This window comes from Haliotis rufescens, unplaced genomic scaffold, assembly GCF_023055435.1.
Source record: "Haliotis rufescens isolate VD_foot unplaced genomic scaffold, xgHalRufe1.0.p SCAF_5, whole genome shotgun sequence".
Classification (NCBI taxonomy): Eukaryota; Metazoa; Mollusca; class Gastropoda; order Lepetellida; family Haliotidae; genus Haliotis; species Haliotis rufescens.
The window spans coordinates 61,564,764-61,587,516 of record NW_025964223.1 but is presented as its reverse complement, the minus strand read 5'-3'; the positions used below and the strand labels follow the sequence as shown (position 1 = coordinate 61,587,516).

Sequence of the window (22,753 nt, the reverse complement as noted above, 5' to 3'; positions counted from 1 at the left end):
GAGCACAGATATGGTGCTGACAAACCTAGAAACATAATCGGGGTTCCTGTTTTGCCCAAGGGACGCAACTCTGCACAGCAAATCGTGGCACCTCAGACGACTGGGCCACCCGTGCCCCAAAATTCATAAATGATCTTCAGTATAACAAACAAGTTTTTTATGGATTTCGCTTGATGAAGTAGGAAGCATATACTCCGAAACGTTGTGTTCCTCATAACAAAGAAGTTGACATCCATAAATTCTCTTCCTTATGTGTATCACTTCTAATGCCTTTCAAAGACTCAACAAACAAGTACTTGCTTTTGATGAGGTGATATGCGAAAACAAGGCCCTTCGGACCGACCCCTTCAGTGGTCTGCCTAATCCCCAACATATTGACTGTCCGGCCAGACCACCTCAGGGCTGGGGTCATCAGGAACTTGTTTCTCATTATGACCTCCCCGACAGTAATCACTTGTACCGGTATAATAAGTGTAGTACTTAATCAATAAATGATGTCAAGATTTTCCAAATCATTTCACCCTTAGGCCACACTTTTTACTTGCTTTACATACGTTTTACAGGGAAATACCTATCGGTAGGTGGGAAAAAACAAACTAAAGCAAAAAAATCAATTGTTTTTAGTTTTCTGCTCCATTTTAAGTCAGTTGGTATAAAAATATAAATGGATGAATGTGTGAGGAGAGCCTGTTGCTCTAAGCCATGCAAACCTGATGAATCAGGCAGGAATACTGTTGTTCACCTATGCATCCTGTCTATTTCAGTAAAAATTTAGAAAATGTTTTTTGGGTGCATCAGGTGGGATAGGGGTGAAAAAGAGAGCAAATTTTGAAATTGTTTTCTCCAAAGATTTACAGTTCGCGGATCCATAGTACAATAGTAACAAGTAAAACAAGAAAATGTCATTATCACTATCCCCACCATGGGGAACATTAGAATGTTGTTTATTCACATATAAATAACATGGAAGTTAATGTTAACAATAAAAATAATTTCTAATATATCTTTAAGAAGTCATAAGGTGGCTTTATGACATGAGAAAATCTTATTGTCAAACTCAGTCTTGATAAGTATCTCTTAGATCAGCTGGCAAAATTTCATTCATGTAACTTCAGTAGTTTCTCAGAAAACTTGTCCCCATTTCACACAGATCACTAAGTTGAAGAGCCAAGAGTAAGGGACATAACTCTGTAAAAATAAGTTAGTGAGTGAGTGAGTGAGTTGGACTTAATGCCACTTTTAACAGTATTCCAGTTACATCACGGCGTGTCAGCTTAATGTGGGAGGAAAGTCTGAAGTGATGCAGGTCTCAGATGTTCACCACTTCGGTGAAACCCACGAGCACTGGTATTGTGCTGACAAACCTAGAAACATATTCGGGGCGAACCAGGATTTGAACCCACAATCATAGGTTTCAAGGGACGCAACTCTGCACAGCGAATCGCGGCTGGGCCACCCGTGCCCCCTAAAAATAAAATAAGTTACAACAACAGATTTCGAACTCTTTTAAGATCATGATTAGTAACATCAGTTAGTAAAATTTCATTTCTCTTGACTCTTTTTTGAGAAAAAATTGTCCCCTTTGAGAAGCGGACTGGCAAACTCCATTCCTGTATCCTCTGCCCGACTTCGCAGCGGGGGATAAAAAGAGCGTGGCCCACCGAGTCCTGCATGGCGAGGACAGTAGAGTAAATCAGTGCAGGTGTGCCTGCAGTCCAAATATCTACGTAGTCGTGCATCTTGAGTGTGACCTGTCACAGTTTATAAACCTTATCATCGCCTCTTCTTTAAAGAATGAGTGGACGTTATCGAGAACATTCCTCACAGCAATAGTCTCACTAGATAATAAATGTCATCTTATGTTTAATCAGCAAGGAAGCCCAGTCAACTATTTGTGTTGTTGTACAGCTAAAACCTGACCTATCTAAAAAAAGGTAGCAGTGAGGGAGTGAGTGAATTTGGTTTAACGTTGCTTTTAACAGTACTCCAGTTTTCTCTTGGGGTTGTCAGCTTCATGTGGAAGGAAAACCTGAAGTGATCCAGTCTTTGATGTTTACCACTTTCTCATGACCATACTGAAATACTTAGAAACAATCAAGGCAGATCTGGGATACAAACCCAAGATCACAGGTTTCTGGCATGCCTAAGGGAGGCAACTCTGCACAGTGAATTGCAGCAGCTGAAATGACTAGGCTTTTTATTCCCCCCTCCCCACCAAAGAAATAATATGCTAATCTTATACACATTTTTTAAATGCTGCTCAAACTCAAAACCTCAAAATCATATTTCCGGAATTTAACAGACTTTGGCTAAGCTGTTAAATTTCTCTTTGAAAAAGATAGATGGTTTTGCTAAATGACGATCTCAATACCGTATTTAATTTCTTCCTTCATAAACAAGTTCATTTAATGGTTTTAAAATTCAACTCTCAGGCAGTATACAGATAAAAATAAAAACTTGGAGTAAATTAATCCTTTTATAGGCGAGCCCTTTCAGCATTAATGTATTGCCTGAAGAGGTAAAGTGCTGCACCTACAAGCGGTCAACTGTGAAAGGATTAATTTACTCAAGTAAAGATATGTAAACATCTCAAGATAAACAACCTGTTAACCATTCATCAAAGGAAATAAAGTAAAGAATGTCGCCAAACCAAACAATCAAAATCATTCAACTCGGGATGTGAGCTAATCAAACAGAGGTGAATACGAGACAACACGTGACAGTATTTCCATAGAGGTCACCAGTTTCCATTGCCAATCAAGACAAAGAAAATCCACTAGAGCTGGAAGACAAGTAGAAATGACAAATCAGCTCGCAGCGATGTCCGATAATTGCAAGACAGCAGCAGCCAGTTTCTCATACTCCTCCAGACTGTTGTAGATGTGGGCAGATATCCTAACATACAGACGATTTTGGATTGCCTTGATCGGCACCTGAAATAGCCACACATTTAAATGAGTCTTGACTGGGTTGAAGGAGAGCAACATGATACATGTATATAGCGGAGTGGCCTCCCCTTGCCTACCAGTAGTTGCTGACCCATGAGACTTACAGCTAATGCTCCCACTTTTAACCACGATACTGAGAAGATTGAAGTTTAAATGAGAACAGAGCTATACGTTTGTTATACCTCTATTAAGAATCTGGCTATTCCATTGGTTAATCCATACTGCATGATATAATACATTCCAATTTATACCAAAAAATCATGTGACTGAAGCTGACATTGATTCATGATCAGTATTGACCTGTCACGTGATGAATATTGATTGTCTGCCAGAAAACAAGATGGCGTCTGGTGGTAGGGATCGGGCGGTCTGGCTCACTGACTTGGTTGATGCATAGATTGTCTGGTTCCGACTCAATTATTTACAGACTGCCGTCATTCAACTTGCATATTGCTGAGAACGGAGTTAAATAACAAATAAACAAACATACCTCTATGCCGTGTTCTTGGTAGAGCATGTTCTGCACCTGCTCTGCATGACAGTAGGTAAGAGTGTCGCAATCCTTGAAGAGCTGCAGATGAGGGAGCTGTATGAGGGCCATGGAACCTAGGACAAAAACAACACCTTGAAGAAACAACCAGAGCTACAGGGGCTCAAGACGCGTGAAGATCCGGGGTAGAATAGGTCTTTAGCAACCCATACTTGCCGTAAAAGGCAACAATGCTTGTCTTAAGAGGCGACTAATGGGATCGGGTGGTCAGGCACGCTGACTTGATTGATGCATGTCATTGTATCCCAATTGAGTGGATCGATGCTCATGATGTCAATTATTAGATTGTTTGGTCCAGACCCGATCATTTACAGACCGCTGTCATATATCTGGAATATTGCTGAGTGCGCCGTTAAACAACAAACAAACAACCAATCATCTTTATGAAGTAACAGAAGAACTGAGTGGTGACGATGTCTAAAAAAACTATATTTTATCCGAAAACCATATTTTGATAATTATGCTGCTCAAACAAGCGAATGACCTTTAAGTAACCTTGAAAGTTGACATGACCATGAGACCTTTCAGGTTTTGATAATACTTTCTATTTTTCATTACTGATAGCAAAATTTAAAGATTTAATTTTTCAGCATTGACGTGATCCTTGGTTGGATGTCTGCCAAATTCTAATCAATTTTAGATGTCACCAAGTGGTCTCGTATATCAAACTTGATTTCTGAATTCAAAGACTCAGTCGTGAGACAAAATCATTTAAATGCTTTAGTATAATAGCACTGTAAATCCTTTTTCAAACCAAGCAAAACGTTTTATTCTCACCGAACATTGCGAGAGGTGCTGCAAGACCTGTGTCCCAGGAGGTTGTCAACAGGTTAGCTGAAAAAACAGCAGGTCATCAGAACAAAAGGTCAAACTGATGTACAGCTGTCAATGATGACCAGTTCAACCAGGACCGGTGAAGATCCAGGGTAGAATAGGTCTTCAGCAACCCGTGCTTGCAGTAAAAGGTGACTATGCTTGTCGTAAGATGCGACTAAAGGGAATTGGGTGGTCAGGTTTGCTGACTTGGTTGATGCACGTCATCGTATCCCAATGGCGTGGATCAATAGATGCATCTGTAACTATACTGCATCTGTGACTATATGGTGTCTACTACAAACGTACCTGCATCTGTGACTATATGGTGTCTACTACAAACGTACCTGCATCTGTGACTATATGGTGTCTACTACAAACGTACCTGACTCTGTGACTATATGGTGTCTCCTACAAACGTACCTGCATCTGTGACTATATGGTGTCTACTACAAATGTACCTGCATCTGTGACTATATGGTGTCTACTACAAATGTACCTGCATCCGTGACTATATGGTGTCTACTACAAACGTACCTGCATCTGTGACTATATGGTGTCTACTACAAACGTACCTGCATCTGTGACTATATGGTGTCTACTACAAACGTACCTGCATCTGTGACTATATGGTGTCTACTACAAACGTACCTGCATCTGTGACTATATAGTTTCTACTACAAACGTACCTGACTCTGTGACTATATGGTGTCTACTACAAACGTACCTGACTCTGTGACTATATGGTGTCTCCTACAAATGTACCTGCATCTGTGACTATATGGTGTCTACTACAAACGTACCTGCATCTGTGACTATATGGTGTCTACTACAAACGTACCTGCATCTGTGACTATATGGTGTCTACTACAAACGTACCTGACTCTGTGACTATATGGTGTCTCCTACAAATGTACCTGCATCTGTGACTATATGGTGTCAACTACAAACATACCTGACTCTGTGACTATATGGTGTCTACTACAAACGTACCTGACTCTGTGACTATATGGTGTCTCCTACAAATGTACCTGCATCTGTGACTATATGGTGTCTACTACAAATGTACCTGCATCTGTGACTATATGGTGTCTACTACAAACGTACCTGCATCTGTGACTATAATGTGTCTCCTACAAACGTACCTGCATCTGTGACTATAATGTGTCTACTACAAACGTACCTGCATCTGTGACCAGCCTACGGATGTAGTGCTGTATTCTGTTCACACCTACAGACAGCCAGAAGTCCAGCAGGGTGTGAAGAGACAGGAAGGGGCTGTAGTCATGTAGCCCTGAAAAATATATTACTCTTACAAACTCTACAGCAATCTGACTGGCGAGTCGTCCTCTTGTACAATCCCATACAAGATTGACCAGTTTAGGTATGACGTGTGACATAATGTGACAAACTGACGTCACACTTTGAAGAAACTAGCAATGCTAACTTTGTCACATGTGTCATATAAACAGGGTGTACAGGATATGTGACTAGAGGTCATGGACAGACAAAATTCTGTAAACCCCACTCCTGACACCTGTTTGTTTGTTTGTTTGTTTGTTGTTTAACACACACTCAACATTATTCCAGCTATACGATGGCGGTCTGTAAATAATCAAATCTGGACCAGACAATCCATTGACATCATGAGCATCGATCTACGCAATTGGGATACGATGACATGCATCAACCAAGTCAGTGAGTCTGATCACCCGATCTTGTTAGTCGCCTCTTACGGCAAACATGGGTTACTGATACATGTAATTTATCATCCAAAACTGGCTCCCACAGGAGATATTGCTTGGGTGAGATCAAGCGATATCTATACTGTAGATATCGCTGCAATGAAATTGCACCCCAATGCTTTGCAGACCATTGTGACGTCATTGATGTCAAATGACATCACTAATGGCTCTGCTACTGAAGCTGTTAGCAGTTCATTTTACACTTAAGACACTGCATATTACTTTCTACAAACTGAAAAAGTTGGAAGAATGATGTTGGATGATAAATAAAATCTCACCCGAGTGTCTTTTGATATCAAATATATCAACACTCGTTGATAAAAGTGGAAAAAAATCGTCGGCAAGCCTCGGAGTTTTCCCACTTTTATCAACTCGTGTTGATATATATGATATCAAAAGACACGAGGGTGAGATTCTCTATATATAACTCATAAAATATTTCCGCTGCTGGGATTTGCGCCCTACACATTGCATGAAGAGAAGCTCATGCTTCTCAACTCGCTACCACTTGTGTTATTAATTATTTTGACCAGTGTTTGAAAAAACAGGTTCTTGTTTTTTCATACTGATCATAAACTGAAATATCCACTCACATCTGAATGATTTCATTAACTTACTCAAATATATTTAAAGATATCCACTTGCCAGGTATCAAATGTTAACAAACAGTAGATCTGCTTCTCCTCCTTTAAATGTTTCACATTTACACGATTTCTAGAAGGAGTGAGAGAGTCTTAAAGCTGCTTTGAACAGTGTATCCTTTATATTATCGCATATAAGCTAAATGTTGGAGGAGAGCGACGAGGGTCCTCGGCATTGATATAGTGCTGACAGACCACGAATCATAATTAACATAATTTTAGGATTCAAACACATTATTAGCAGATCCTGGCATGAGTAAGATAGGTAACTGCACAGCCTTAGACCACTTGGGCAAACAAGTCATGGCTGAAATACTGCTTGAAGTGCAATAAAGTCTCCCTATGTCCTCTCCATGTCCGGGCTAGAAGTGATAATGAGTGGGTGGGTGGGTGGATAAGTGGATGGATGGGCAGGTGGGTGGATGAGTGGAGGGATGGGTGGGTGGGTGGATGAGTGGATGGATGGGTGGGTGGAAAATGAGTGGGTGGGTGGGTGGATGAGTGGATTGATGAATGGGTGGATGGATGGACAGGTGGGTGGATGGGTTGGTGGATGGGTGGGTGGGTGGGTGGATGAGTGGATTGATGAGGGGTGGATTGATAAGTTGATGGATGGGCAAGTGGATGGGTGAGTGGGTGGATGAGTGGATGGATGAGTGGATGGGAGAGTTGGTGGATGAGTGAAAGGATGAGTGGATGGATGAGTGGGTGGGTGAGTAGGTGGGAGAGTTGGTGGATAGGCAGGTGGGTAGAGGATTGGGTGGAGGAGTGGGTGGATGAGTGGGTAGAGGAGTGGGGAGATGGGTCCGTGGATGAGTGGATGGATGAGTGGGTGGGTGAGTGGGTGGATGAGTGGATGGATGAGTGGGTGGGTGAGTGGGTGGATGAGTGGATGGATGAGTGGGTGGGTGAGTTGGTGGATGGGCAGGTTGGTAGATGAGTGGGTGGATGAGTGGATGGATGAGTTGGTGGAGGAATGGGTGGGTGAGTGGATGGATGAGTGGATGGATCAGTGGATGGATGAGTGGGTGGGTGAGTGGGTGGGTGAGTGGGTGGATGAGTGGATGGATGAGTGGGTGGATGAGTGGGTGGATAGGCAGGTGGGTGGAGGATTGGGTGGATGAGTGGAAGGATAGGCAGGTGGGTGGAGGAGTGGGTGGATGAGTGGGTGGATGAGTGGGTAGAGGAGTGGGGAGATGGGTTGGTGGATGAGTGGGTGGATGAGTGGGTAGAGGAGTGGGGAGATGGGTTGGTGGATGAGTGGAAGGATGGGCAGGTGGGTGGAGGAGTGGGTGGATGAGTGGGTGGATGAGTGGGTAGAGGAGTGGGGAGATGGGTTGGTGGATGAGTGGGTGGATGAGTGGGTAGAGGAGTGGGGAGATGGGTTGGTGGATGAGTGGGTGGATGAGTGGGTAGAGGAGTGGGGAGATGGGTTGGTGGATGAGTGGAAGGATGGGCAGGTGGGTGGAGGAGTGGGTGGAGGAGTGGGTGGATGAGTGGGTGGATGAGTGGGTAGAGGAGTGGGGAGTTGGTCGGTGGATGAGTGGAAGGATGGGCAGGTGGGTGGATGAGTGGAAGGATGGGCAGGTGGGTGGATGAGTGGGTGGATGAGTGGGTAGAGGAGTGGGGAGATGGGTTGGTGGATGAGTGGAAGGATGGGCAGGTGGGTGGAGGAGTGGGTGGATGAGTGGGTGGATGAGTGGGTAGAGGAGTGGGGAGATGGGTTGGTGGATGAGTGGAAGGATGGGCAGGTGGGTGGAGGAGTGGGTGGATGAGTGGGTGGATGAGTGGGTAGAGGAGTGGGGAGATGGGTCGGTGGATGAGTGGAAGGATGGGCAGGTGATGGATGAGTGGAAAGATGGGCAGGTGGGTGTATGAGTGGGTGGATGAGTGGGTGGATGAGTGGGTAGAGGAGTGGGGAGATGGGTCGGTGGATGAGTGGAAGGATTGGCAGGTGGGTGGATGAGTGGAAGGATGGGCAGGTGGGTGGAGGAGTGGGTGGATGAGTGGGTGGATGAGTGGGTGGGTGGGTTTCACTTATCTCTACTATTCTAATAACACAGCTTGGGACACCAGAAAAGGGCTTCACACCTTTTGGGGTAGTGAACCCAGATCACACGCCAACCTCACCACCTAATATTTTTGTTTATGTGTTTGTAAGTTGTTTAACGACACACCCAGCAATATTCCAGCTATATGACAGCGGTCTGTCAATAATTAAACCTGGACCAGACAATTAAGGGACTAACATCATGAGCATCATTCCACGCAAATCAATGACATGAATATCAACAAAGTCACTGAGCCTGAACACTAAATCCATTCGGTCAACTCTTACGACAAGCATAGATTGCTGGGGATCTATATTCTTACCCAGAATCCCAACGAGTATTCCCAATACTGATGAACTGAGTGAGATGGTTTTATGCCACTTTTAGCAATATTCAAGCAATATCACGTCAGGGATACTGATGAAGATGATGTAGAACTAGAGGACACCCATCTGCAAGGTGTCATCAGTCCCCTACCTGCCCATATGAACTCTGAGTTGAAGCCGGATCCAAATCCGTGTGAGATGACGAGGGGCCGAGTAGACTCCTGGAACTGCTTGGCGACATAGAGTAATGCAGCCCCCTTGGGGCTACACAGCCACTTGTGGGCATTGGAGACGTAGAAGTCAGGCTGCAGGGTCCGGAGACTGAGAGGGATGGACCCCAGAGCATGAGCGCCATCTACCAGCACCGGAACATTTCTGTAACAGAGCCCACTACAATGTATAGAACCCGCTTTATAAACCTATAGTGACGCCATCCTGTTGTTTTTTTAAAAAAAAATTCAAATAGTGGAAAGCCCGCAATCGTGACTTTCTAACTGTACTGAACAGTGATACATCAGCAAATATTTATAAGTAACCTTTAATATGCATCTTATGATGACTTTTCACAGGTCAAGCGTCACAATCTGTCTACATGGAAATTCCATGTGAATTGAAGGTGCAACCACACACATCATGTTTGGTATTGTAACCAACTGTTTTCCCATGCATCCACCAGGGCAGGTGATGAACGGGTGTTCAATCTAACATATCACTGACTTCAGTTGTCTGCATGCTGCACATGGCCTTGTCACACCAACTGTCATCAAAATCGTTTTATATTGTAATGTTTTACGATAAAGTATCCAATGTCTTTTATTCTTACAGGTAATTCTTGCACTTAGTTATTTAAGACACTCCTCGGTCTAGGTTGAAAATCTAAAATAGCAAGCACAAAGTCCAAGTTTTACATTTTCCATCAAAACCTCATCTTCCCGAGGCAAGGGAGTTAAGTGACTATGTAAGTCCAGTTTCCACCCTTGCCAAACTAGGCTGGAATTACGGAGGTATATTTTAGCCAGACTAAAGAGTCTGTGCACAGTCCGATCAAAATCGTGTAACAAAATCGGCATCAGGTTCCTCAACTGCCATGCAGATATCTGTCGATTACAGGATTTACAAAGCATGTGTACCATCAACATGAGGTCATGGGAAATTTCCAAAAAAAATCATGTTTTTGATCAAGGTGCTCACATGATTTGATGCCCTTCGCAAAGAAAGACCCCTTACAGTATAGATCTTGAATATAGATCAGATCGTCTTGATTGGTCAATAGGAGGGACATAGAAGGGACATAACTTGTAAGAGCCACTACAATCGAGCCCCGAAATTCAAACATGGTTCGGCAAGGATGGAAACTGGACTTTACAGTTTGTTAACTCCCTTGCCTCTGGAAGAGGCAAAAAACCTCAGATGTTAACTGCATTAACTATAACATTTGGTTTATGTACCACTAAGATTTCCATGGTGGGGGGACACTACCATAGTACCTCTACATACATAGAACATGAACGTATATCTGGAATAGTTAAATACACATATAAAAGTTTGGGCTGTTTTAACCCACCTCTGGTGACAGATCTGTATGATGTCTGACAGTGGGGTGATGTACGGCGTGTTGCTGGGGATGTGGTCAAATATAGCCAACTTTGTCTTGCTCCCATCTAAGTTGTCCTTTACCAAGTCTATGAGCTGCAAACAATATACATAAGATTAGCAATAACTAATAGATACATTGGTAACTAGAAAAAAAAAGTATCTCTACCATTGTTTGTTTGTTGTTTAACGCTGCACTCAGCAATATTCATGCTACATGACAGCAGTCTGTAAATAATCTATACTGGATCAGACAATCCAGTGATTGACATCATGAGCATCGATCTAAGTAAATAGGATATGATGACATGCATTAACTGAGCAAGCAAGCTTATCCAACCAATCCCGTTAGTCGTATCTTGCGACAAGCATAGTCGCCTTTCACAGCAAGCATGGGTTGCTGTAGACCTAATCTTCAAGGATAATCACCACCATTGAGAAATGTTAGATGGCCAATATGACATGTTCTTTTTCAAAGATAAGAGAAACAAAGAAAAAAGTCAAGTGACAGGTATCGTCTGTGTTTGTACATTTGTAACCTGAATTTATCTGCACCACATCAAATCTGTTTTTAGTTTAGTTTGTAGAATTGGACATGTTTTATCTTTTATGAAACTCAAACAATGCATGTCTTTCACTGATTGCAATCATGCCATATAACAAAAAGTATATACCTAGTTTTTAGTCTTTCTTGTTTTCTACACTTTATTAAACCAAACAAGCATGTCAAAGACTTTCACATTCTGATATAATGTTACCTGCTGGGGTCCTTCGAGAGGGAAGTTGACCTTGACCTCGGACACCACGGCCCCTGTATCCACACATACTTGCCGCATCAGCTTCTTCACAGCTCCTACAGAGTTTAGAGTTTAAATATACTTATTGGCAGAAATAAGGGAACACATACAACAGGAAATGTCCTGTGTCCCCAGAGTGAGTGAGTGAGTGAGTGAGTGAGTTAACAAAAACATGCATGTCATAATATGTTATCAACTGAAAGAGCAAGTGTAAAGTGCTGTCAAATCTAGAAACATATGTACCCAGAAAACCAGATCTTATATACTGTAAATCGTGAAACTAATGCGTCTCCAAAAGAATGCGACCACTGGCCCCTAGCCAAAAATGCGACTCAATATGAATCCGACACCACCTCCTGTCAAGCATCAGTGGATTTATATCTAAAGAAAATGTCCTCTGTCGGGTTTACAGGAGAATCCTCACCTTAATTCAACCTTACATTAATCCAATCACACACCAAATAGCACCGCTTATTAGCGCTAAGTAGAGTACTTCCGCTAAAACAATACATGCGCGCTGGCTCATGTCGGCCTTTTACGCAGTCGCAAAGAGCAAAGACACCGTGTTGGGTGGCGTCTGTCTGGACTTGCAGGTGTGATCAGTGATGACATAAGTGAGTAGAACACTTGTCTTGACCCCAGCAGTGACAATTCACAGGATGTAATTTGTGTTTGAATGACAATGTTTATATAAGTACTACAAGTGCTGCTAAAAAAATCAGTGTTGTGGAATACATAGCTGTTTGTTTGTTTTCAGCGTATGTCTAAGTTGGTAATTCTCCTGTCCTAAATGTCTTATTGGTGATATAAACGCGATGTTTAATAATGCGAACAAAGTCCACTCGCATTTTTCGCATTTAATTCATCCTCGCGTTAATTTCAAGATTTACAGTATATATCTATATTACATATATTTTTTCTCTACTTTTAAGAATGGGTGAGTGAGTGAATGATGTTCAGCATCACAGTCATAAACAATCAAGCACTGTCATTAAGGCCAGTAAATAATCGAGTCTGGACCAGACAAACCAGTGACTGAAAGCATCATCAGTGATCTATGACACATGATAAACTGAGAAAGCTGAGAATTAAACTGCACACTGATCCAGTGACCGGGGTAATAATAATGTAGCGCCATGAACATTCACTTGGTATCTTAAATGTAATTATCATCATGATCATCATCATGATCATCATCATCATCATCATTACAAGGAATGATCACAGGGCTTGTACATTGCCTCACCATAGGTGTTGGAAAACATGAAGATGACGTCACCAGGCTTGAAGTCGAAGCTCCTGATGACACTGTTGATGCCAGTCGTAGCATTTGTCATCAACACCAGATCTCTTGGGTCACAGTCTAGGAGAAACAGTCAGCTTCAGGAGAAACCGTCATTGTCATCATTAAACATACACACATTCCATTCAGCATTATGAAAACAAGAAATTTTGTTCACGGATCCAGTGACCAAACATTTCACAATATGGAATAACTCATAAAAACAACTCTTTTGTATCACTTTCTGTACTTGACACGACAGCCATATATGTTAAGGGATGTTAAGGGACTGTTACTTTCACTGTTATTTTCATAACCACCGGCAGCAATGTCTCATTCATTGAGTGGCAATGTCTCATTCATTGAGTGGCAATGTCTCATTCATTGAGCAGCAATGTCTCGTTCATTGAGTGAGTGAGTGAGTATGGTCTACGACGCTTTTAGCAATATTCCAGCAATATCACGGTGGGGGACACCACAAATAGGCTTCACACATTGTAGCCATGTGGGGAATCGAACCTGGGCCTTTGTCGTGACGAAGAAACGCTATAACCACTTTGCATCATTGGATGTCAATGTCTCATTCATTGAATGGCACTGTCTCATTCATTGAGTGGCAATGTCTCATTCATTGAATGGCACTGTCTCATTCATTGAGTGGCAATGTCTCATTCATTGAATGGCACTGTCTCACTCATTAAGTGGCAATGTCTCATTCATTAAGTGGCAATGTCTCATTTATTGAGTGAGTGAGTATGGTCTTACGCCGCTTTTAGCAATATTCCCACAATATCACAGTGGGGGACACCAGAAATAGGCTTCACACATTGTACCCATGTCGGGAATCGAACCCGAGCCTTCATGGTGACAAACAAACACTTTAACCATTGGGCTACCACACCGCCCCCATTCATTGAGTGGCAATGTCTCCTTCACTGAGTGGCAATGTCTCATTCAATAATTGGCAATGTCTTATTCATTGAGTGGCAATGTCTCCTTCACTGAGTGGCAATGTCTCATTCATTGAGTGCCAATGTCTCATTCATTGAGTGCCAATGTCTCATTCATTGAGTGCCAATGTCTCATTCATTGAGTGACAATGTCTCATTCATTGAGTGCCAATGTCTCATTCATTGAGTGCCAATGTCTCATTCATTGAGTGACAATGCCTCATTCATTGAGTGGCAATGTCTCATTCATTGAGTGGCAATGCCTCATTCATTGAGTGCCAATGTCTCATTCATTGAGTAGCAATGTCTCATTCATTGAGTGCCAATGTCTCATTCATTGAGTGACAATGCCTCATTCATTGAGTGGCAATGTCTCATTCATTGAGTGGCAATGTCTCATTCATTGAGTGGCAATGTCTCATTCATTGAGTGACAATGCCTCATTCATTGAGTGGCAATGTCTCATTCAGTGAGTGACAATGCCTCATTCATTGAGTGGCAATGTCTCATTCATTGAGTGCCAATGTCTCATTCATTGAGTGACAATGTCTCATTCATTGAGTGACAATGCCTCATTCATTGAGTGGCAATGTCTCATTCAGTGAGTGGCAATGCCTCATTCATTGAGTGGCAATGTCTCATTCATTGAGTAGCAATGTCTCATTCATTGAATGGCAATGTCTCATTCATTGAGTGGCAATGTCTCTTTCATTGAGTTGCAATGTCTCATTCAATAAGTGCCAATGTCTCATTCATTGAGTGGCAATGTCTCATTCATTGAGTGGCAATGTCTCTTTCATGAGTTGCCATCCTCGATTATCCAGTGCATAATATCTCCATTCTATTGACATAAATACCATGAATCAATTTGCTACCATAGCTTCATTAAGTTTGAATGACACTACACGAAAAATAACTGTCCCATCAAATTAAGCTCATGTGAAATCTGAAGAGAAAATGACAAACAATTTTTAGTCTGATTGCAAGACTTTGGATTATGAAATTAGGAGACAAATGGTTTAACAAGTTCAATACCGACCCACAAACTTGGCAAGCCTTCTTGTGACATACACAAGATGGGGGAGCAACTCCCTGTCGTAGAACCTCAATGGCTGTGACTCAGTGTATCTCTGCCATTGCTGGAGGGAGAAAATACCCAGATTAGACAGAATGGTGATACTTTTAAGACAAATACAATGTGTTTATGAAGTAGACCCTGTCTATTAACTTATTAACATAACATAACCCAACTTGAGGGTACCACAGAGTACCCATATTACAAACCATTTGGGAGCTACAAAAGCTCAGGGTACTCGACAATCTCATCCATATCAGCTCTCAGTTCTCGCTACCACTAAACAAAGATCTGAGGACATCACACGACAGGTCATGTCTAAATGACCTTTCGCAAACTTTGACCGACCAATGAAATGACTAACAAGAAGTTCACATGAGCCAATCAGAAAGCAGCTTTCTCAAGCTTTGAAAAATATTGATGAAAAATATAAAAACTGAGCAAAAGAAGTTTCTGGAATGTCTAATAAATGGCCAAGATTGTAGGCAGTACTTCTGCTGTGGAAAGTATCTTCCATTCCAAATGTTTATCCCATTGAAGTGAGAGATAGACAATGAGTGAGTGAGTGAGTGAGTGAGTATGGTTTTACGCCGCTTTGAGCAATATTCCAGCAATATCACGTCGGGGGACACCAGAAATGGGCTTCACACATTGTACCCATGTTGGGAATCGAACCCAGGTCTTCGGCATGACGAGCGAACGCTTTAACCACTAGGCTACCCGACCACCCCAGAGATAGACAATGATATTAATGGAATCAGGTGTACACCCTGTTACTGTCGTTCGGAATACCCAGTGTTAACCTATTCGAGGTTGCATGATTAGAAAACATATTCCGACTTTCACTTTCCAGATCTGGTGACAGGTCGTTCTGTGACCTATAATGGGATGTCCTCAGGTCTTTATTTAGCTGTAGCAAAAACTAAGATCTGTATTAATGAGATAATGTGTACTCAATATATACCACTCAAAACAGGTTAAAGAACACCATGAAAAATTAACTATAGCAGTATAAAAGAATTTGGTGCTCTTTAACTTCTTTTGAGTAGTATATTATTTGTTTGTGGAATTCTTTTTCGATTTAGGCCATGTGTAAGTTTAGGTCTTCCAGCTTTTTAACAGGACTCAATGACTTTCCTTTAGAATAAGTTAAAAGTCTGCCATATGGTTAAAACAATGCCAAAATAATGTAAAATGTTAACTTACAAGTAAAAGAATAAAACTGTCTTAACCAAAGGCAACATTACTCTCCTGACAATGGATATATGCTGACTATTACCTATCCATAGTCTATTTTTTATACACCACCTTCATTTGTTTGTTTGTTGTTTAATACTGCACTCAGCAATATTCCAGCTACAGTCAAACACCGTTGTGTCGAAGTTAAAGGGGCCTACCTACATACTTCGAGTTATCCGAGGATTGACACAACCCAAAATGATAAATAAGGAATACACAGGGACAAAGCTTTTACTTTGAGACAAATGTAAGTTCGACACATCAGTGAGTGAGTGAGTTTGATTTTACGCCGCTTTTAGCAAGATTCCAGCAATATCACGGCAGGGGACACCAGAAATGGGCTTCACGCATTGTACCCATGTCGGGAATCGAACCCGGGTCTTCGGCGTGACGAGCGAACACTTTCATTACTAGGCTACCCGACCGCCCCTTCGACACATCAAAGTTCAACACAATGGAGTTTGACTGTATATGACAAGAGCTTGTAAACAATAGCGTCTTGACCAGACAATCAAGTGACAAATAATATGAATATCGATCTGTGATTCAGGAGTACGATGCCATGCAGTCAACCACCCGATCACCACAGAACACACCATCTTCCAGAAAGAACAGTTTACCTGGGTTGCATCTAAAGCCTCCTTCAACACTCCTCCGAACGCGCCATGATTCAGGAATGTGCAGCTTCCCTTTAGGAAATAGTCATATGATAAGTAACAAGCAATCCGACAACAGTTCTCAACAATATTAGCTACTGTTATCATGCAGTAGTAAACATGTCAAGTTCTGCCTATTGCAAAAAAATTTGATGCTCATGTAATATGTACAACAAACACATCCTATACTATAATCTAGAGTAAAACTTCCCCTGGGATAATATTTAGGTAGGATATAATCCTTACTTACAATACCACTTTCAGTGGAAAAGGTGGTATTCATAATTCATAATTCGTAATTGTGTCCCTTTGGCTTGCCAGGATCTGATGATCAGGAGTTTGAATCCCAATTTGCTCTGATCTCATCCTTGGTTCGTCAGCACCCCCTGTTCATGTGTTTTTCCAAATTGGTAAACATCTAAGACCTGCAATACTTTGGGAATACCTCCCACATCAAGCTGTCACGTCGTAATATGACTGAAATACTGTTCAACAGCTTCAAACCCAAGTCAACCACACATTCCTACTTCTCTCCATCTGGGATAACAATCAAACCACATCCTCCAACACATCAACACATTACACCACCACTCCCATCACCACCCAAGTGAGTGAGTGAGTGCGTGAGTGAGATGAGTTTAATTCCTATTTCAATTCATGTTGGTCTAGGATGGGGCATAACCACAGCTTAGAGAAGTGGGGGCCCAGCAGTTATGGGAATTCATAACCTTGAATAATAACCATGACTCAGAGCAAATGGGGCAAATATGTATATACTCACCAACAACAGAAACACAAATACCATATATATAAGTTGGTTAATATATGAAGAAGTACTCATGTTCAAGAGAAACCGGTATTATATAGGTTTCATTCACAAACAAACACACTGCCATGTTGTGTGAACCGACGCTCATGAACCCATCACACGTGACATGATAGATCCATGGCTAGATGCACCATTTGTCTCCTGCAGGATTGTAAAGTGTAAAGCGTTGTAGCGTGTAAAGTTTGGAAATCACGTCCGCATATTGTGATAAGAATAATGACACTCTGTGGTAACACTTGACTGATTGTTAGTTTTGTCATTAATTGGTACCCGCATAAACATTGGAAACATCTTTTCCTAACGTTCATTCTTCTCTATATGTTTCTATGGTTCGGATTTCTTTTGGCGGTGAGTATATATATTTTCTTGAGCGGAACACCACCGGTCATTGCTAATCGTGATTACCTCCAGGAGGAAGTGCTTCTCTCTGGCTTCCTTGCCAAACTGTAACTCGTCCTGCTGGAATAAGAAGGCTGGCGACTTGATGGGAAGCTCTGGCGGACTGTAGTCTTCCTGGGGTCAAACAAGATATACTACACGATATACATTTTCATATGTACAATATACAAGATATACAACATACAAGATCACTGTATATAAGATATACCTTACAAGATACTAGTATACAATATACAAGATATACAATATACAAGAAACACAATGTACAAGATTGTGGTACACAAGATATGCTATACAAGATTTACAATATACAAGATCACTGTATATAAGATACATTATACAAGATACTAGTACACGATATACAACATAGATACACAAAAACGTTGAATACGGATACAATGGAACACATCACATCCTCACCTCGGGGATGTTGATCAGCTCCTGTACATTGGAGGCATGGAAGGAGCCGAAGTCTCGCTTGTTTCTCTGTTCAGTGGGTTCCGACATGACCTCGGGGATGAAAGGTTACTGAAACAATTAATTGAAACATACATCAGTTGGTAATGCTTGAACAAGTGACACTTTTAACTATGTGGCCAGCAAGAATACACGTATATAATGGCAGTCTGTCTGTCATCAAGTCCGGAGCACACACATCAGTGGTTGACTGCATGAATGTGTTTGTTGTTTTACCCAGAGTCTGCATCATTCCAGCTTTATCACACCTGCCTGTCAATAACTGAGGAGATTTTTACAAACTTCTTTAAATTACAAACATAAATACTCAAGTTATTCAGTACACACACTTTTTCATGCCTACCCGGAAGTTCATTCTGTGTGACCTTGACCCTTAATGCCATGCAATTATATCAAAAAATCAAATTTGGGATCCCAATATATTATTTCTATCCTTAAATAAAAATAAATAGTAAAACTATGGACTTTGATAAGATAAGATATACATTTTATTGTACATATGCCCACTTGACTCCAGGCACAGAAACAGATTAAAAAAACTAAACCTACACTGAGAGGGCACGCTGTCGCAGTTCAAACATGCTGGGGATGGATTTAGTAGGAATTAGATAGCAGTGATATTATCGGCATTGAAGATATGGGCTGGGGAAGATAATGCCTATTAGAGAGAGAGATGTTCAGGAGGAAGCGGGGTTCATCTTCATCCTCTCCCAAGTGGTACATATTGAAAACCCAATTACCAGGTACTTTCAATTAATTTGCGTACAGAAACGCATGCATGTAATGGAAAACTCAAATTATAAAAACAGCATGCATAAATACCCAATGAAGCTTTTTGAGCATGCGTACAATGGAGCTTATTTCCGAAACACAATTACAGGCTAATTTACTTTCCGAGTCAAGCCAATAGTTAGAACCCTTAAATACATCTAAAACATTATTATTATTTTTTTCAATCTCAAAATGTTTACTCATTTTGGGAAAAAACCCAATAGATGATAGATGAGTGAAAAAATATTGGTTAATGAATGAAAAATGTAATAACCCAATAAAAATAGAAACCCTTGGTTAAAAACTCAATTGCTCAAAAAGTTATCTGGAGCTGTGGGTACAGCTTACATCATCATAGCTCACTTATAAAAATAGTTGGTTTAAAGATCGCCCTCTCTAAATACCACCAGCTACTGTGCACAGTGACGCACGTTGGTCAGAGCTTGGCGAAGGCTCGTTTCTGACCGAACTAACACAATATTTTATTTGAAATTTATCAGTAATTAATTCTCAGCTTGTGTGTTTTGTCTTTTGCTGTAGATTGAATCATTATTGTAGATGTCAATAAATTTGTTGTGCAATAATTCCGTGAATATATCTGGAATTCATTTATGGCAGTTTTGTCAGTCTGAACACTATCAAAAAGTGTTGTAATTTTATGCAACCATGAGAGTTTTGAGTTGTACCCTTGAAACAACATGTCCCACATCATAGCAGCATCATTAAGGTGTTTCATTCAATGATAATATTGATACATTAGGCCATGCCTTTCTTATTTTTTCGTTTCAAAGGCCCGCTGTTCCTACTGAAAGGTAGTCACTGCCTGTTTGAGGGATCCATTGTCACCCCTAAATATGTGTAGGAGTTCGGACTGGGACGGGTAACTCTGGTACTCGGGTCAGGTGGGTACTGAGAAGGACCCGGATACCCACAGGACTACCCGGACACTAGGTAGGTCACATGATATGTTGTTTTATGACAAAAATTATCTGGAAATGCGAACATTAGTCACTTGTAGTGTAACCATAGATGGTTACACTACAAGTGACTAATGTTCGCATTTCTTTCTGACTATGAACCCATTCCTTCTGAGTTTTACATGTTTGAATAAAGATAAAACTCCAGTGTATGCATGACCAGATTTGTGTATCTAAACATTTTGCCAAGACTACGGTCAATCTATTCCCAATCAGACATTTTGTACCAATCTCTTGAGACCTACAGTGGGTACCCAGGTAGGGTCGGGTAATAACGGGGTGGGTAACCGGGTAGTTAATTTGGACTCATCCCAGCCCTAGTGGGACTAAGAGTCACAAATGTCAATGGTGTTATTGTTTCTGTAGAGCTGATGGACACCTGGTGCCACTGCCTAATACGTCAATCTAAGTTTTGCTGGGGTTAATTTTCAGCTTCCATTCATCCCAGAAGATTGAAAGCTTGTTAATACTATATTTAGCAGACTTTTCGAGAAATGTGATAACAACACAAGATCATCAGCATATAGTTTGTTTGTTATTTGTTTCACACCGCACTCTGCAATATTCCAGCTATATGACGACAGTCTGTGTATAATCAAGTCTGGAACAGGCAATCATGCAGTGACTGATATCCTCAGCATCAAAAACATATATCAACCAAGTCAGCGAGCCTGACCACCCAATATCGTTAGTCCCCTCTTATGACAAGCATAGTCACCTTCACGGCAAGCATTGGTTGCCGGAGACCTATTCTAGTTCGGATCTTCACGGGGCCAGCATATAGTATGTGTGCAGTATCTAGACTGTTTAATTGAGGGTTACATAAAGAACCTTTGGATAGATAATCTTGCAGGTAATTCATATAAATATTGATATATGTGCAGGAGGTCTAGAAGTGTTCATATAATGGGGGTGCCACCCCCACCAAGTTAAGAACTGTTATGGTTCTGTTCTGAGGAACAAAACCTTCCAATTTGCATGCTGGTTTTCTTGGGGGAATTAGTCAGCAAAACGCCGGAGTCACAGGAGACTAATTACAACTTTATTTACAAGAACAAGGAATAATTTACAATATCTTAACTATAGCTGAGGGTGCCACAGAGAGTCAGTACAACCCTCTGGGCTGTGGGAGAGAGGTCGGCTTGGTATGAGCGTCAAACCCCTTCTGCTTAACATCTTGGTTCTGTATGTATTTAACAAAGATTAGAACAATAAAAGGAATATTATTGGTTGATACACGATGGGGTGTGCCCTATGGTTAATGAATGGCTAGACAGAGGGGAATACTTAATCCTGTTAATCCTGTTGGACTGACACTAATCTTGTTGACATATTTACTGGGTGCTTGTAAAGAGATGAAGGTATCACTTATAGACGACCTTGAATTGGGGCTAATCCTTAATGCACTATAGACAAGCTTATCGGCTGAATGTTATTCTAATATAGGTGATGACAGATTTACCTAAATAAAATAGTTCAAGGCAATCTATCAAACTATGTAGACATATCTTTTGTCCTATTCAATATTATATCAGGGAGATGGGAACTTGTAACCTTAGGCTAGTATTTATCTAAAAGCTTTCAATCTATTAAACTATGTAGACATAACTTTTGTCTTATTGAATAGCATGTCTGTCAGATGTGTTTTCCTTACCTTAGGCTAGCATCTATCTAAAAAGCAATAACTGAAACTACTGATATTTTGTATCTGCATTTTACCTTGATTAATGTATTACTTGCTAAACTATAATTATATGAAATTTTGTATAAATGTTACAAAATGATAACTTATAACAGCCATTGCTGTGGATCTAATTATCATATAATGTTATATCATGATAGAACTCTTGAACCATACACACAGTATAGTAGACTGGGATTTTCACATACAATTAATGTTTGTTTAATGCCGCACTCATCAATATTCCCGCTAGAGAGAGAGAGAGAGAGAGGGGGGGGGGGGGGGGGGGGGGGGGGGGTCTGTAAAAATAATACAATCGAGTCTTGACAGGCAATCCAGTGATTGACATAATGAGCATCGATCTACGCAATTGGGTCACGATGACAAGCATCAGCCAAGTAAGTACCGTACAATTTACAAACATGTCACAAAAATAGCCTAAGACGTTTTTTGTGACATTTTGTTGAAAGATACCCTATGCACAGATGCAAACCCGTCCTCGGTCACGTCAGTTTAGCAAAAACTATTTCACCTCATTCTTTTACAAGTCTTCCCCCGAGACAGTTTTGTCCATATGTGACTTTGACTTAATCCAACGAAAACAAATAACCAGTCCCTTAGCCCTGTCAGAACTAGGCGGGCGACATATAGTGAACTAACCAGTAAACAGTAAACAGCAATGTCACAACGTGGGAAAGAACACGTGTTTACTGTTTACAGAGCATGGTGATATGTTTTGTTTACAAAACTTTTCGTACAAAAAGTAAAATACAAAAACTGCTGTGCATTCAATGATGTTATTTGCGAATCTATTTAGTAAATATTTAAATATAGTTTCGTTCAAATAATAGCACCAGTGTCACATTAATGTCAAAAACATATAATTAATACGAATCTAACTAATCATATGTCGCGCAAAGCTAATCCCGGAAGTTGTGCATATCAGCTGTATG

General features: G+C 41.1%; 1 protein-coding gene across 1 annotated transcript; it reads right to left on the bottom strand.

Moving 5' to 3' along the window:
* Positions 1-1,461: 1,461 nt before the first annotated feature.
* Positions 1,462-22,506, bottom strand: LOC124143853 (putative L-cysteine desulfhydrase 1). Its single transcript, XM_046513009.2, has 13 exons — positions 22,461-22,506; positions 18,315-18,422; positions 17,901-18,008; positions 16,631-16,699; positions 14,736-14,835; positions 12,711-12,827; positions 11,426-11,520; positions 10,639-10,763; positions 9,226-9,449; positions 5,495-5,605; positions 4,276-4,332; positions 3,439-3,554; positions 1,462-2,933 (listed from the first exon to the last, which is right to left on the bottom strand). Exons 2-13 carry the CDS (start codon positions 18,399-18,401, stop codon positions 2,808-2,810), a joined length of 1,335 nt encoding a protein of 444 aa, XP_046368965.2. The 5' UTR covers positions 18,402-18,422; positions 22,461-22,506; the 3' UTR covers positions 1,462-2,807.
* Between the last annotated feature and the right edge of the window lie 247 nt (positions 22,507-22,753).